General features: G+C 43.9%; 2 protein-coding genes and 1 long non-coding RNA gene across 3 annotated transcripts in view; 1 reads left to right on the top strand and 2 right to left on the bottom strand.

Annotated features, from left to right (window-relative positions):
- Positions 1-12,289, bottom strand: part of LOC109321460 — a 15,914-nt gene extending 3,625 nt beyond the window's left edge. The window contains exons 1-2 of the long non-coding RNA XR_002104060.1: positions 12,210-12,289; positions 4,343-4,360 (exon numbers count right to left, since the gene is read on the bottom strand). This is a non-coding gene — a long non-coding RNA (uncharacterized LOC109321460). The remainder of the gene's footprint in view (positions 1-4,342; positions 4,361-12,209) is intronic.
- Positions 2,581-12,322, top strand: LOC109321459 (L-lactate dehydrogenase A chain). The gene is made up of 8 exons (XM_019552144.1): positions 2,581-2,691; positions 5,988-6,122; positions 6,979-7,096; positions 8,178-8,351; positions 8,913-9,086; positions 10,011-10,128; positions 10,841-10,964; positions 11,505-12,322. Exons 2-8 carry the CDS (start codon positions 5,997-5,999, stop codon positions 11,667-11,669), a joined length of 999 nt encoding a protein of 332 aa, XP_019407689.1. The 5' UTR covers positions 2,581-2,691; positions 5,988-5,996; the 3' UTR covers positions 11,670-12,322.
- A 979-nt stretch (positions 12,323-13,301) lies between these two features.
- The window catches only part of TSG101 (tumor susceptibility 101), a 69,448-nt gene continuing 65,852 nt past the window's right edge, over positions 13,302-16,897 (bottom strand). Inside the window, exon 10 of the mRNA XM_019551748.1 lies at positions 13,302-13,640. Coding sequence (XP_019407293.1) covers positions 13,551-13,640 — 90 coding nt within the window. The 3' untranslated portion in view covers positions 13,302-13,550. The remainder of the gene's footprint in view (positions 13,641-16,897) is intronic.

The raw sequence follows: 16,897 nt of genomic DNA, 5'->3' as shown, positions 1-16,897 counted from the left end.
ATGCTAGGGTCGGAAGGGACCTCAATAGATCATCGAGTCCGACCCCCTGCATAAGCAGGAAAGAGTGCTGGGCCTACATTACCCCAGCTAGATACCACAGCAGAGGTAGGTAAGTATTACTGTGCTATAAAGCACTGATAAGGCCTCATTTGGGATAGTCCATAATTTTTGGTCACCCATGCTGAAGAAAGATGAATTATAATTGGAATGGGTGCATAAAAAGATGATAACCAAGGGGAGAAGAAAGCTATCATAAAAGAGGAAATTAGAAGAACTTATCTTGCTGTGCCTGTCAAAAGGAAGGCTGAAAAGGGATATGATTACTATCTAGAAACACATGGTTAAAATTGTTTCTGGGAGGGAAACACATTTAGGCTGGAAACTAGAGGAAGGTGTCTAACCATCAGAGCAGTGATGTTCTAGAAGTCTTTTAACAGGAGTGTGTGTGTATTGGGGAGATACGAGGTGGGGGGGAGTGTGGAAAAATGTAAATACTTTTAAGATGGAGCTTGAAATTGATTGTTTGATGGTACTGCATGCATAGCAGGGCTCTGAACTTGAAAACTTGAGAGTTCCCATTCAGTCTTGTGTTCCTTTGTATATATTAGACCCAGCAGTATCCTTTTAGGCCATTTCTAGATTTAGAAGGGGTGCTTTCAAAATGTATTGACTAACACGTTTTTAATCAGCATGTTTTAACCACACTACACACAGTGTAAAGACAGTGTTTAGGGCTACCCCTCCACCCCACAAAAGCATACCGTACTAATAGGCTGTGGATCAAACGGTTAAACAACCTTTCTGGTTTGAGCGCAGATCATCCAAAGCTATTATGCTCTTGTAAGGCTTAACAGAAGGGCTTGAAAGGGTGGGGTACCCATGATAAACCAGTCTCTTTTCTATCATGTTAAATAAAGTCAAATAACAGTTAACAAAGTCATTCTGACAAAATTCCCTCCCCATCCCACTTTTTTTTGCATCCAGGCCTTTGTGATACTGTAATCTTACTGGTTCTTCAACTGATCATTGAAAAGACTTATGCTACCTGGAGACGAGGCAGAATTCCCTTCACTGGAGATTTCTCCAGGATCTCTCTCTGAGACCTTCCAGGTATCTTGTGTACTGCCTCAGTACAGGGAGATGGGCTGGATAGCCTTTTGAAGTCTCTTGTAGCCCTATATTTCTGGGATTATGAAGATTTCTATGGGTAGACAAGGCCTGAATTTCATGTAAAAAAAAAAAAAAAAGAGGAAAAAAAATCCAAAATAAAAATCATGTCAAGTCTCATTCATTGGAAAGTGGCACATTTTCCCCTCTGGAAGTAGCTTTCCAGAAACGAAATGACAGCTGGGGTGGGGGGAGGGAGGGATGAGGCTGCTCGTCTGCTATGCTTCCATTTCCCTAATTGCAAAACAGGGATGATTCATTTCACTGGCCCTGGGCAGCATCTAAAACAGTGGTTCTCAAATTTTTTAGATTCAAGGCACCTCTCAGAAAAGTCCAGCTCTTAGTTTTCACTTGTTTTTTCTTCACTATAGAAAAATAACAGAGCAATCATTCTATTGCAAAGAACTCAGGTTTATTCCACTGGGGGTGAGGGATCCTTCCCTACTAGAGCTCCCTTGCATCATATTTTGCCTTGCCTTCTTACTTTTCTCCATTTAATTTCACCTGGGCTGCCTCTTTGGTCAATGAGCCGCTTCCACAAACAGAAAGAAACTATACTGACAGTACCTGGATATCCCCATGTCTCCCCTCCCTGCGTATAGCACTGTCTGCAATCCCTTGGCAGCGCAGTTCAGTTATACTTGGCCCTGGCAGTCCCTGTAGACTCAGATGAACCTTGTCATGCACAATTCATCTCCATCTGTGCTTTAAGTGGGGCAGTTTCCCCCACCCTATTCACAGGCTCACCAGCACCACTCCTTCAAACAGCAAAGGTGTTCCCCAAGCTGCCCAGGCAGGGCCGAGGTGGCCTAGCTTTGCATAGGTTCCTGGCTAGAGGGTCTTGCCCCTCTGCTCAAGGTCAGGCTGATCCCCAAATTTAGGGCCAGGAAGGAATTTTACCTCATGGTCAGATTAGTGCAGACTGCAGGGGGGTGGGGGTTGCCTTCCTCTAGCAGAGAGAGATGGCCTTCTACAGGGGATCTCTCTCTTCAGCATCTCTTGAACACGTTTCATAGCAGCAGGACATTGGCTGCCACGGTCCCCCTGGTTTCTCTGCGGTAGGTTCTGTGTTGTGTGAATTCAGATGGTGGATTTGTGGGGGGTGGGTTGGCAGAAGGCTGATCTTGCCTCAGGCAGAAGGGTTGAACTAGATGCCCGTCGGAGGTCTCTTCCAGCCCTGCTTCTCCATGGCATTTTTACACGTGCATGCGCTCCACCCCACGTGAAACGAAACGGAGAAGAGTAGGAAAGCAAGCCGAAACGGGCCGCAAGGGCCAAGTCAGCCTGATCTGTGGTGCCAAGGCGGTGCTGCCGGGGGGCCGGGGTGTGGAGGCGGGGCGGTGTCCCAGGCTCCCGGGGGCTCGAGCCCGGCTGCCCCGCCCCGCCGGGTCGTGCGAGCAAGCACGTCCCGCCGCGTCATCACCCGCCCCGCATATATAAGCAGCGGGCGCCGCGCCGCGCCTCGCGGTACTGCAGCGGCGGAGGAACTGGCTACAGCAGCGCAGCCCATCCCGACCCGACTCGGTGAGGGGGACGCGGGGGGCGGCTTATACTCGCCGCGGCGCTGTTCCTCCTGGGGTGGGGGCGGGCTGCATAGGAGCCCCTGGGGCATGGATTTGGCGGGAGGGAGTGCTGGGATCCAAACCCCCGTGGCCAGATGATTTCCGCCCCCCCCCGGCCCTGGCTTGCTCTGTGGGGGCACCCCCTCCATCCCTGCGCTGGGCTCCCGCTTCCCGGGCGGCGATGGCAGGCGGCAGCAACAGCCACCGTGTGAGTCATGGGGCGGGAGACGCAGGAGAGAGAGCCCTGTTGCTCCTCGGAGCCCAGCCGAGGAAGGAGCCAGGGCTGCTCCTGCCCCATCTCCGCTGGACTCACTGTGATCCGGTGCCAGGGAGGGGTAAGCGGGGGAGGGGGGATTTACTTTTGGCTGAAAGCCAGGGGTGGTGGGGTGACTCATCCCAGCGTGGGGTATCATTCCCCGAGGCTGGCTCTGCTCCCAGGGGCACCGGCCACGAGTCAGGGCAGAGAGGCCACGTGCGTCGAGCCGGATATGAGGCGGGACAGACCTTCATGCCCTCCTTCTGTGCCCCGGAGTCCGAATGCAGCCACGCAGTAGCCTGCTGGTAGCAGAGCACGGATGTAACATGCTTGTTTGATCTCACAGACAGAGATGCACTGATAGCCTTGAGGTTAAACTAAGGGCACTGAACAACTGTGGCTTGAGACAGTGGGGACTGGAGCCAGGACTGCCTGAGTGCCCTTGTTGCCTGGGTCTGAACTGCATTCCCCATCTTGCATAGCAAGGAGGAGTCAAAATGAAAGGAGGAGACAGTAAGCGTACAACTGACAAAAGGAAGTTCTTTTGCCCCAAGATGCTGTGGAAGCTAACGCTTTAGCCAGATTAAAAAAGGGCTAGGATACAATCTTGGAAGAAAGGGGCATCAGTAGCTATTGAGCATGGGAGTGAAGGGCATAGCCTGTGAATCAGAGCTTTTTAGACCTTAAATGCTGGGGAAGGGGGTGGTGGGGAACTCTGGTCAGACCCAGTTCACCCTCACTTCTAGCATCTACTCTGTCCCTGTGCAGCACAGGAGACTGGGCAAAACAGACCTAAGGTCTGGCCCAGTAAATGGAAATTTTTATGTTCTAGAGAGATGCATTTTCTAAACTTATGTTATGATATCACTTAGTGCAGCTCTTTCAGAAGTGGTGCCCGCAGGGCATATTTAAGAACCAAAACCAGAGCTGATCAATAATGGATGATGTGCCTGTTGTTTAGAGGCCTTTAAGATGAAAAACTTATGGTTTATAAAGTGCTTCTACAAACTTCTGCATCTTGCAAAATGAAAAGGTCCTTAAAACACCAGAATCCTGGACCAGAACCACTTCTTAAATGGATAGGTTCAGTGTTTGACATAATCTTCCATTGCCCCTGTGTGCACATAAGAACATAGAAGAACTCATAGGTCCACCTTGACCATTGTTGTGTGTTACAGGAGCAGAGAGTAGATGCTGAAAGGAAGAGCAAATGGGATATGACAAGGGCTTTTCCCACATTTCTCTCTCACTTGCAGCCTCCAGCATTTGACGTCTAGGAAGTTCTGAATTGGAGGCTGTGCCCCTACCTCCTATGCTCAATAACTCAATGCAGCTTGAATTTGGTAGCCTTGTAAACATTAGCTAGTCCATAACCCTTTGCTTGGGGGGAATAGTATTCCTAAGAATCCCTATTTAACAACTGATTAGATGCTTCTGGCTTGATGCATCATTTTTCTCTCAGAGTAAGCCTTAAAGAAGGTATGGACTTAGATTCTTTTATTACTTGTATTACAGTCTTATCAGACTGATCACCAAAGTATCAGAATGCCTTCTTCAGAAGATAAGTAATAGATATCCATTACTTATATTTATTTACAGTGTCAAAGCCTCAAATTGTAGACTCTGCCCACCAGGAAATAAGATTATCAGCTTCCCTATTAATTAGTATCCAAGTGGGGGCCCTCTGCGCTTGGCGCTACACACACACAATAGTCCCAGCCCCAGAGAACTTGCACTGAAGTAGTTATTTCATGCCAAAACTGAAGTGACTCACAAGCTTTGTGTATGAGACATATCTAATAAAATGTTTCCACTGATGGAATGCACTCTAAATAAAAGCAATTTCCTGGTATTTCACTAAGCAGAACCCATGTACTAGGAAGAACCCTTGCCACACATTCTGGTACATACTTACTTACTACTATAATTCACTATAGTGGCACACCTACTGAGGAGAGACATGCTGGAGAGGGGTGACTTTTCCATGCTTGCTTTTCTTAAGAATGGCTACTAATAAGTGACTTCACTGACAAACTTCACAGAAGCAGCACCTGAGGCTGCTACACCTTTCATCTAGAGCAGCTACGGTAAAAATGTTCAAAAGTGCATAAGTGACTACAAGTATTTTGGAAAATTTTACTCTAGCTGTTACTAAACTCAGAGAAATCTGAGTTTGAGCCTGCCACTGACAGGACACAATACCTTGTTGCCAGCCCCTTCAAATGCATCCTTCACTCCCCACCCCCCTTTTATTTTATTTATTTTTAGTGTATTGGAAAAGAACTTCAACATTTTTTAAAAGAGGGAACTATAGTAGCACTTTCAGGCGTCTTTTGTAGCGTGGTTTTGTTTTCAGAATGTTTGTCAGGGGAGAAAGGGAGACCTCTCCTGGCACGCACACACTTGCAAGTTTTGAGGTCTCTCTTCCCAGTCAAAGATCTGTTACCTGCCTAAAATAATAGCAGTTTCTCAGATTTAATTTAAAAAAGGTAAAAATTGAGACCAGTCCCCCACAGAAAAGGGTGCCATAGTAGAATTCAACCAAAGGAACTAGTTTAAATCAAGTTACTCAATAATAGATTCTCACCAAAAGACCAACAATCTTTTTAGCAATCAAACGATGAACTCAGAACACACATTTTGTCACACATTTGACTACTGGGTGTTTGACTGAAGAATGACAACTGCTCAAGCGACATTATTTATTTATTTTAATCTATCCTAGTAAGTTATGCCTCATTATCAGACCTCAGTCTCCTCTGGGGTATATATCTGGACCACTTTATCAGTGCCTGTTTTCCAATCACAGCGAATGCTTTGAGTCATCTTCTTATGCAGGCAATATCACCAGGTTATGCATGTGAACATTGCTTGATTTCTTGCCAGCCCCAGCAATAGGACCCATCATAACAGGGCCCATGCTATATGTAGACATATGTAGACATTTTATAACATCCCAAATACCTGAAGACAAATTACATTGTGCTCTTAATACTTTTCAGCTTTACACAATGTCTGTCAAGGAGCATCTGATTCACAACGTTCACAAGGAAGAGCATGGTCATGCCCACAACAAGATTACTGTTGTTGGGGTTGGTGCAGTTGGCATGGCTTGTGCAATCAGCATCCTGATGAAGGTAAGTGGCAAACCTCAGCTGTCCCTCACTTAGGCCAAAGTCTCTGTAGTTCCTCTGGTCCTTGCCTTTATCTGGCTAGTTTATGCCTTTTGTAAACTACAGCTTTTCCTTGTGTGCCAAATGGAACACAGGTTCTGACTCATAACTCTCTTATATTTAAGCCAGCAAACAGGTAACGCTATTATAAATGGTTATCCAACATCATCTATTCTCATTTTTCCTCTTTCTGACTTTCACATAATTATCCATCCTGGGTTGATTAATTAAAACAGACAAAATTTAGACCTTTATACATCTGGAAAGCTTAAGTTGAGTTATTCATTATATGTACTGGAAAGTGATTTCAGATTGGTAAATGTGCGTGTCACTTGCTGTGGTACATCACACTACTAGAAGGTAACCCTTAGCTGAAATAACTTTGGGTGATCTGAATCAGAACTGTGTTCACAGCTCTGAATTACTGTCTCATGTTAAGCATGCTGTGGCTTACACCATGCTTGCTTCTTATCACCATGAAATAGTGATTAATTGTTTATGAACAGGTAACTGTACATTTACAATCTGTCTTGTTCAGATGAACATGCATGAGAACACTTACCAGTATGCACATTTGACAGTTCAATCAGTTAGGTGCAGTATGGATATAAAAATACTAAGATCCAGTACTTCTTTAAATATTAGCACTTTGATATTTTGCTCTGTAAAGTAAAAGTTCCTGTTAGGTAACTAAACAAGTAACATCTTGCTCAGCAACAGTCTCTTAACCACATTGACACTGCTGTATTGCTGAATTAAGTGGTTTATTTGTGAACTGCAGGCTGACCTGTTTTTTAATTCTAACTCTGGCTTCCTGTAGGATTTGGCTGATGAATTGGCTCTTGTTGATGTCGTGGAGGACAAGTTGAGAGGAGAGATGCTGGATCTCCAGCATGGCAGCCTTTTTCTAAAGACGCCAAAAATAGTCTCTGGCAAAGGTTAGTAGGTGTGTTTTTTTTCTTTTTATAAAGAAAAGCACAATATCACATGAAGACCATCCCTTCCAATACAATTGTTCATCTAAGTGTTGTGCCTGACATTTATTTTCAGTCCCAGAACTGAAGAGCAGGTACTCATCTTATTCCTATTCTTAAGGGAATGGTTCCTGGCTGCCAAATTTGTATTTATAACGTGTTTAAAATTTGCCTAGCTGAACACTGAATACTGGAGCGGGCCATTTGGGCTAGAACACTTCATTTTGAATGGTTTCAGCTGCCTCTGTGCTCCTGTTGGTCATTTTGAGATTAACTGTCATGAGTTCTGTTCCCTTCTTCCCCACATAGCCAATGCCAGTTTAAATTTAGTGGCAAATAATGATTAAGGTCAATGTTCGTGTATGCCCCAATTATTTTTCCATCCATAACTCCATCCATAGGTAGCCACTGCCAGAGAAACATGTAGCACCACTGTCCATAGTGCATCTATTAAGATGAATTTTACTTCTGATGGCAGCCCTGGAAATATGCATACCGTGTCTCTTCCAAAGAAAACTCTTGGGTTTCTATAAACTATAGCATTTGAAACTTTCCAGAAGGCTGTGACCCTCTTTACACTGGAACAACATCCTTGATTTTAGGATAGCCTAATGGTTAAAGTGCTAGCCTGTAATGTAGTGCTAGCCTGTAATGTAAGTCTTGCTGAAGTCTTAAGTTCAGTTCCTTGCTCTCATCCTTGTTCTCGGGCAAGTCTTGATTTCCTGGGGACAAATGATACATACTTCCTTACCTCACAAATGGTCATTGTGGAGATAACCATGTTAAGATTGTGTTCCAATCCCATGGTTATAGGCTCCTTGTTAAATACTGTATGCTTATGCTATAATAAACAAATGCCAATTTAAAATCTAACTTTCCACAAAAGTAATCTGATAACTCGTGAAGGTAGCTTCAAATTCACAAGATTAGCCTCTAACTTGAGGCCCTCTCTCATATAAAAGATGGTGGGAACTCTACATGCATGATGTGAGCCATTTTTCCAGGGGGAGGAAACCAAGTTTGACATTTGGCCTTTTCTTTGCAGACTACAGTGTGACTGCAAACTCCAAGCTGGTTATCATCACAGCTGGTGCTCGTCAGCAGGAAGGGGAAAGTCGCCTTAACCTGGTCCAGCGCAATGTGAATATCTTCAAATTCATCATTCCCAGTGTTGTCAAACACAGCCCTGACTGCAAACTGCTTGTTGTCTCAAATCCAGGTCAGTCCTTTGTTTCCTTCCTCTTGTTGAACAGGAAACATCTGCTTCAATGGCTGGAAACTTAAAGTATACAGTTGAGTTTACTGGGCTGGGTATTTGAGGTAACACTTCCCTCCAAGTATTTCTTTCAGGTAGAAATATAGCAAAAGGATGACTCAGTTAGTTGCCTTCCTTTACCCTACCACAAGTCTTCAGTTCCTTGTTTTAGAAAAGAAGGAAATGTCATTGTTTACAGCTTGACTTTGCCCTTAACTGCATCTGTAAAAATCAGTTATTTATGTAATACTGATTACCATTAAGATTCAAAATGTCAGCTTCCCTTACACACCGAGTACTGCTTTTACACAGCCTTGGTTCTGGAGCTAAAACAGGTAGTTTTGGATCTTCTCAGTAAATCTAGTAGGCTATTAGCACAACAGTTGCTTCAGTCAGCATTATCTAGTAAAGAGTTTCCCTTCAGCAGATAGGACCCTTATGAGAGTCAATTTGTATATCCTTTGATTGATCAAGGAATTAGAATTTCTTACTAGGTGAAGTCCTAAATAGTTGTTCTGTTAACAGTGGATATTTTGACCTACGTGGCCTGGAAGATCAGTGGCTTTCCCAAACATCGTGTTATTGGTAGTGGCTGCAACCTGGATTCTGCCCGTTTCCGCTATCTCATGGGAGAAAAACTGGGCGTCCATTCTCTGAGCTGTCATGGATGGATTGTTGGAGAGCACGGTGATTCTAGTGGTGAGTTGGAAGCTCTGTTGTCTTTTAGCTTCATATTCCTTTATAGCTGAGACTCCAGTACATAATGTCTCAAAAAAAATTCCCAAGGAATAGAACAATGTTAACATCTTACAAAGAACTGCTCATTAAGACCTTAACCCAGCGGCAGTGCAAGAAAGGAAGGAAGCCTTATCTTCCTTAGCTTTTTGTATAGCATGTAGTAACATTAGATGATCTATCTTTGACTTGAGTGGGTCCTACTGGGAAAAGGTCATTCCTGTAACTCAAGTAGGCTAAATTCCGCAGACTGAATTCTACTCACAGCTCGCCAGCAGGGAATTGGAGGGGCAGGAGGGAGAAGTTCCTTTTGAAGAATGCTAGCTGCCAAGATCTGTATTGGACCTGCTTTTAATGCCAGTCACCAAGTCTTAACTGGCATCTTGCTTGATTGCTTGCCTCTTAAGAGCTATATTTAGAAGTCAAAATGCAAAGTCAGGATCAGGCCAGGAAAAGTTAAGCACCTTCTCCTTTTTAAACATAAATACCTCTGAGTCAAACAGCACTGTCTGGTTCTAAAACAGACTTCAAAAGTTCTATCCTACCTGACCCTTTGTGATACTTGTCTCTTTGTCCATTGGTTAGAAAAACAAATCTTATCACACAAGTTTTAGCACTGAGATGTCAAATTCTGTTACGAAGAAATAGCAGCTCAGTACTTGGGGCTGCTAGTCTCTCAGTTAAATTGGGTTCACAAGACTTACTGCTGTGCTGAAAAAGCTGTAATTTTTAATGCTAAAGGAAATTCATGCATCCAAACCATGATGGCTCTTCCATGACTGATGTCTACACTATGACTTAACTTTGGGAAGGGTAGAACAGGGACTTTGTTGGTGGGTGAGAGAATACTTTATGGTGTGAGGTAACTGCTTTGTGTATTTATCTTAGTACCTGTCTGGAGTGGGGTGAATGTTGCTGGTGTTTCCCTGAAGGCTTTGCACCCTGAGTTGGGAACTGATGCAGACAAGGAACACTGGAAGGAGGTTCACAAGCAGGTGGTGGACAGGTAAATACCATAATCTTACAATAGGCAGAAGACAGGGCACTACCACCTTATAGACTAACTTGTTCAAAAAGGCATGAGCTTTTGCCTACTTCATCAGATGCTATGACCAGCTTTTGGGGAGCAGGGGTACTAAACAGAAAGGAATAAAGTAACTTTAAATATAAAGGACCAAGAAAGAGGATGGGGAGAGAGAAGGGACATAGCAGAGAGAAGCAAAGTTAGTTTGAAAAGATCGAGGGAAAAACAAAACAATTAACTCACTGAGGGACATAAGGGTGTGGGTTTTTTGTTTTTTTTTGCAAGCAAACAAATTTCCGTACCAGTAAATGGCACATAATTGCAGTGCTTGGTATCTACTGAATTAGTCTCTTTATACTGCTGTAACAGCATGACAAATTCTACTAGCAGTTTTAATACTTACTAAGCCTACCTGGAGGATGAGTAGAGATGCAGTCTTTGATGACCAATGATCCCCTAATAAGAAGGAAAGAAATACTGTATTTCTCAGTAGCATTTAAAATTTGAGAAAAGTGTACCAAAAATCATTTGACTCTTACTTATTGTTCTAATACTTAGAATCAGTTTTAAGTCATTTACACACTTTTTAAAAGTCCCACTCAAGTGTTTGGAAGTTTCACTATCTCTGGTGCACAGTGGATTTGCTTAATCATTTTCCTTTTAAAATAGTAAAGCCAGTTATTTTGCTTTGCAGTGCTTATGAGGTAATCAAGCTGAAGGGATACACATCATGGGCTATTGGTCTCTCTGTAGCAGACTTGGCTGAAACTGTTATGAAGAACCTAAGAAGGGTGCACCCAATTTCTACCATGGTTAAGGTAGGCAGCAGTTTATCAACATGAAAGCAACAGGTCTGTTTTTAAGACCTAAATATGTATTTCTGTAATGGTGACAATGCCCACAACTACATTATTCTGCAATACAGATGAAATCAAACTAATAATTAACTTGATGGTTTCTGTTGTCTCTGCCCCTGCTCCCTGGCTTATACCAGGGCTGTCCAATTTTTGGGCAGCTGGGGGCCCTGGCCCCCTCCCCTGCTACATGCACAACATTCTCCTTGCCTGCAGGAAAGTGGGCAGGAACCATCAGCCAAAAGAGGGAGGGGTAGTTTGGAGATGCCAGCAGCTGCCCTCAGAGCACTGGACGTAGCGATCACTGGGCAGGAACCTGTAGGCAGCATTTAAACCTATCACAGGCCACTAGTTTGATGTTTGACAGCCCTGGGTTATACTTCAGTCCTGCTGTCATCATTGGCCTAGAGCAGTGAACCTGTTACTTATACTGTAACCCAAGGTGTGTGGAACTATGGAATCTAGTTGCAATGAAAATGAAGTAACATCCTTCTTCCTTTTCAGGGCATGTATGGAATAAAAGATGATGTCTTCCTCAGTGTCCCTTGTGTGTTGGGATACCATGGCATTACAGATGTAGTGATGATGACTCTGAAGAGCGAGGAGGAGGAGAAGTTAAGGAAGAGTGCAGATACACTTTGGGGAATCCAGAAGGAACTGCAGTTTTAAATCTAATGTCCTAGCACTTAACTGTTAACAGTCTAATGGGTTTAGTGAATTAATCTATGTTGCACTTTGAGTAGGTCAGCTCCTTTTATGTACTGATTAGAAACACACAAAGCTGAAATCTGAGCTCATATTTGAGCTGGAAGCTGTATCCTAGGGTTTTTCCTGTTCACCAAAGCCCAGGTTTATAGCCAGAGGTGGATCACAACCTAGTCCTATACCATTAAGTGATGAAAAATAAATCCAGCACTCTGTAAAGCAGCACTGCCCTGTCAAACACCTTGCCTTTTTTCCCCTCAGCTAAGAGCTTAATGTCAGTTCAGAAGAATATGCAACTTGTTACACTGTTACACAACTGCAAAGCCAAAGAATATTCTCTTGTAATCAAAAAGCATTGGCAAGCAGACTCTGAAAATGTTCCCTGCTGACTGGTAGCTTCCCAGTTTTTCCTATTAGCAGGTATTCTCAACACTTTCAGAGTTTTTGTCCATATCCTTCCTAGAGAACCTAATTTTTGTTTATAGCTACTCTGGTACTGTACACATTTCCTAGATATGTAATAAAATAAAAACCCAGGACTTCTGTATGCAACCAAGGCAGCCTCAAATGTCCAGCTGTAGTACCAGCCTACACATCAAATAAACTACAAACTCTTACCTTTTTGTCTGTCTTTTATAATGCTTCAAACATCATACTTCTGAAAGTATATAAATGTTTGCAAATCTTAATGTTTTAAAATCCAAGCCGTTCAGTACTCTATCCAACACTGCCTCCAGCCACAGCTATTTAAGATATAGCTCTTCTACTGGCAGCTCCAGTTAGTGGGGCCAGTAACTAATTTTTTGTTACTGGAGTTAAGGAAAACTACAGCATTAGTACTTTCAAAACATTTTTAATTAGATGTCTATATAATAATGTAGATTTAGGAGCTTAACCTCAGATATTAAGACATAAGTTTGACCTTTAGTTTAGAATGGGGCTTTTCAACCTTCTTTGGCTGGGAGGCCCCCAGCCAGTCAATGAAGCACCAGCAGCAAAACTAGAACTGCTCCTGCTTCACCATACTGCTGCTGCATACCCCCTGGGGGCTTCCTAAGTACCCCCAGCAGGCAACCTAATAGAAAATTAGGACTTAAAAGGAACCTCAGGAGGTCACTTAGTCCAACCCCCTGCTCAAAGCAGGACTATCTCCAACTAGATCATTCCAGCTATGCACTCTGTTCTTTCTCTATTAAGATCAAATACAATCCATACTGAAAACAAGCTTTTTTCCTTTACCTGTAAAAGTAATTTTCTTCAATTTCATTTTTAAGACTATATTCTAGGCCTTCTATTTTCTAGGCATTTAAAAAGACTGAGCAACATGACTAACAGCTAGCTAGATGTCAGTATAACTGCTGCTGAAACTGTAATCCCTAGATAACAGCAAGGACAAAAAACAAGCCCTTGTATCTTTAGTACCTCCTATCAGTGGTTATAATAAAGCTTAAAATAGACAAGAGCATGCCAACACTTTCCCATTCTGAAGTCAAGAAAGGGGTTTCCATATCTCAATAATATAGTACAAAAGCCTTTACCAGGTAATTAAAAACTGCACAAACCAACAAGCAAAAAAAGAATTCAACACACAACTTCTCTAGAGGAAGAAAAAATATGCATCAAGTTTTATTCAGCATAATAAGTCCACCAACACAAAAGGTTACAGGAAATAGAAAGTGCATTAATAAAAGCTAGTCTTTACCAAAAAGAAAATATATTATTGATTCAAAATATCTTACACTTGAATGATGTAATAATTTATTCTGGGCAGCTACTGATTAAGAGGAAAAACAAGAGTGACTGCTTCATAAGGAGCCCTAGCTTCCCAGTTAAAAGTCAGAGAGGTCAGTAGAGATCGCTGAGTCCTGCAGTCTTCCTTGCTTTCTGCATTAGCGCCCTCAGCTGAAACTGCTTGCGAGACAAAAGACGCACATGCTGGAGAAAGAGAAAAGGAATTTAGGACAGTCAGCGATTGTTCAGCCTTCAGTATAACCACCATGGATGGATCCAGGATTTCATGAAGGGGGTACAGGAGTTAGCAACAGGTGCTGCAGAGGTGGCTGCACTCTAGCTCCCCCTCCCACCGGGATGGGCAGATCATGCCACAGAAACAGCAGCCACAGACCTTTTAAGTCCCAGAATCAGGTAAGAACCCTTCCACCCCTGCTCTTGGCACCCTGTCCCTTCCCCTCTGTGCTCAGTAGCATCTCCCAGCCCACTGCTGCTGCTGTCCCTGGCCTTGGAGGGGGAAGTTTCAGAATTGTTCCAGCCAAGCTACCCAAGGAGCTGGGCTCAGTTAGGGACAGCAAGTGCAGGTTTCCCCTCACTGAGCCCACGCTCAGGCTGGTGGGGAACAAGCTGTCTCTGGCTGAGCCTAGCTCCCTGTGCAAGGAGCCATGAAACAGTCCCTGGCTGCTGCTCCTGCCAGGAGACCTCAAAGGTGTTTATGACCACCCCATTCCACCCCCCTCTGGACTCACCCAACAGCCACATTATATCACATCCACCTCTGGAAATACATGCAGACTTTTAGAGCCAATAGCCTTGAAGCCCTTACACTCTTAATATCTAGGAAGAGATGGATGGAGTGCATAATAACATTCTCTATAAACCGCAATACTTCAATGTGCTTCATTCTGATTAGGATTATTAGTGACAAACGATAACTAAATTCATCTGCGCCCTATGTTATATCTTTTAAGTAGGGGTGTGTAAAATGGGTTGTATTCGATTTGGATTCGACCTGAATCGGGGACAGTGATTCAATTGGTTGATTCGGATCACTGTCCCGATTCCATTCTGCCGAATCTGAAGACTGGATGCTGATTCATAGAATCAGTGATTATGCCACAGACACAGCTTGAAATGTTTTTTCTATATACCGCAAGGTACCAAGCATGGCTCGTGAATGCTGAGATGGTGGGCAGCAAACATCGAAATGGATCAGAAGTACTTCCAGTCCACTGCCAAGCACACAGGCCCTCCCCCTGCCCCAGCACCCCCCTGCTCAGCGACTGGCTGCTGGGGGACCCTGGGTGGCCCCTCAGACCCAGGAGGCACCAGTTGCCAAGCCACAGAGGTGTGCGGGAGCCCTCCAGCATGCTCCCCAGCACATCCAGACGTGCTTCTGGTCAACTTCTGGGTCTAGTACCGAGTGTGCTGGGGAACCCCCTGTGCTCCTGTGGGACACTCCATCTGCCTTAGCATCACAGCATTCATAAGCCAAGCCTGGTTACCTTGAGGTATGTAGAAAAAACATTTAAAGCTGCTTCTGTGTCTGCATTGTCAAATCTTCCCAAATCTCTCCAAATCAATCCAGAGAAATTAAAGGATCTCCGATTCGATTCGGAGATTTGGGCACTGAATTGGGATGAATTTCTGCTGAATTGAATCAGCAACTGAAGCTTTACACAGCCCTACTTTTAAGTATCTGTGCATATTCCAATATCTGAGAGGAAAAAAGTTAAATTGAAGCTACTGGAGAGTACTAATACTGAAGAAAATAGTACTTGCATTCAGCTACTTCTCCACAGTAGCCAGCTTGCTTAAGAGGCAAAGGTCAAACCACCACCTAATGTTTTGTATACGGGATGCTAAAGGTAAAATCCAAATTACAACTTTAGTCAACTATACTTATGAGAAAGAAGGACTGAAAATATTCATTTCCTGAGCAACTGTCAAAGTTAGAGACTGCTAAATTTTTATTCACAAAAGCTTCTGTCCTTGTACTTGAAAAATGTAAAGAGTGAATGAGAAGCTCTAACAAATTGAATACTTCTGTACTTTAAGAAAGTATCAGCTGTAACAGTGGAATTATCAGGTACACAGCATTTTTCTTATTCTGATCTTTAATTAAACACTTAACCTCCAGTTACTTGAATCCAAGACAACCCTGAATTTAAGATGACCCCCTCCCCCCGTAATTAGATTCTGTACGTGGAAAATGTATAAGTTTGTTCTCATTTTCCATGTACAGAATCTAATTACTGGAGGCTTGTCTTTAATTCATTCCCCCCACCACTGTAGGGGGGCAGATGCTATGAGGTCAGGCAACTTGTGCCCACCCTGCCCCAGGCCCTCTTTCCTCTTCCCAAGCCTCATCTTCCCCCCTTTATATATTTGCTCCATGTCAATAGGCTCCATCCTTGTTCTAGCTTGGGGCACTGAGCATAGCCCCACCCCAACCCAACCCAACCCCTGTAACAGTAGTGGGGACTGCACACTACTACCATAGGGTCAGGCCATGCTCAGTGCCTCAGGCTGCCGCATGGATGGAGCCTGCTGCCATGGGGCAACAGTATGGGGGATGCAGCAGACAGACAGGGAAACAGAGGCTGCAAAGAAGGCAGGGGGGAGATGGGGAAAGAGGTTGTAGAGGGGGAAGGTGGTGGACTATAGAGGCAACAGACAAGTGTCTAACCTGCTCTTGAAAATTTCCAAGGATGGAGACTCCACAAAAGTTCCTCTAGGCAGCCTGTTCCAATGCCTGACCACCCTCACAGTCAGAAAGTTCCTCCTAATCTCCAACCTAAGTTTCTTTTACAGCAGCTGGAGGTCATTTCTCCTTATGCTATCCTTTGTAGCCAGAGAAAAGCCCATCTCCATCCTCTCTATAAATCACCTTTCAGGTATTTGAAGACTAACCAAAACCCTTCTCAGTCTTCTCTTTGCCAGACTAAATAACCTTACTTCTTTCAGCCTTTCCTCATTAGTTTTGCTTCCCAGTCCCCTAATCATTGTTGTTGTTCTACACTGCATTCTCTTCAGATCAGTCCACATACCTGAAGCGTAGGGCCCAACACTAAGCAGTAATCCAGGTGAGGCCTCACAAGGGCTGGTTGAATAGAGCAAAAGAATCACTTTGTGTATTTCCAAGACTTCACACCTCAAACATTCAATTGGCTCTACAAGTGAACAGCCATGTCACTCACTACTTAGCCCCAGGCTACCAACTGTCCTAGATTTTTGTGACACTCTCTCTCTGCCTTTGCTTTGCCAACATCTGAGCGGGCACAAAGCTTTCTCTCGTGGGTGGATGACCTCTACCTGACCCAAGAAGTCTATGGGCCAACGAGAGGCAAAGCACTGCAAGACCGTTTCAGGCTTGGACATAAGGAAGAATTTCTTTACTGTCCGAGCCCCCAAGGTCTGGAACAGTCTGCCAGCGGAGGTGGTTCAAGCACCTACATTGA

Source organism: Crocodylus porosus, unplaced genomic scaffold (assembly GCF_001723895.1).
Source record: "Crocodylus porosus isolate Cpor-Errol unplaced genomic scaffold, CroPor_comp1, whole genome shotgun sequence".
Lineage (NCBI taxonomy): Eukaryota > Metazoa > Chordata > Crocodylia > Crocodylidae > Crocodylus > Crocodylus porosus.
This window is presented reverse-complemented; position numbering and strand designations above follow the sequence as displayed.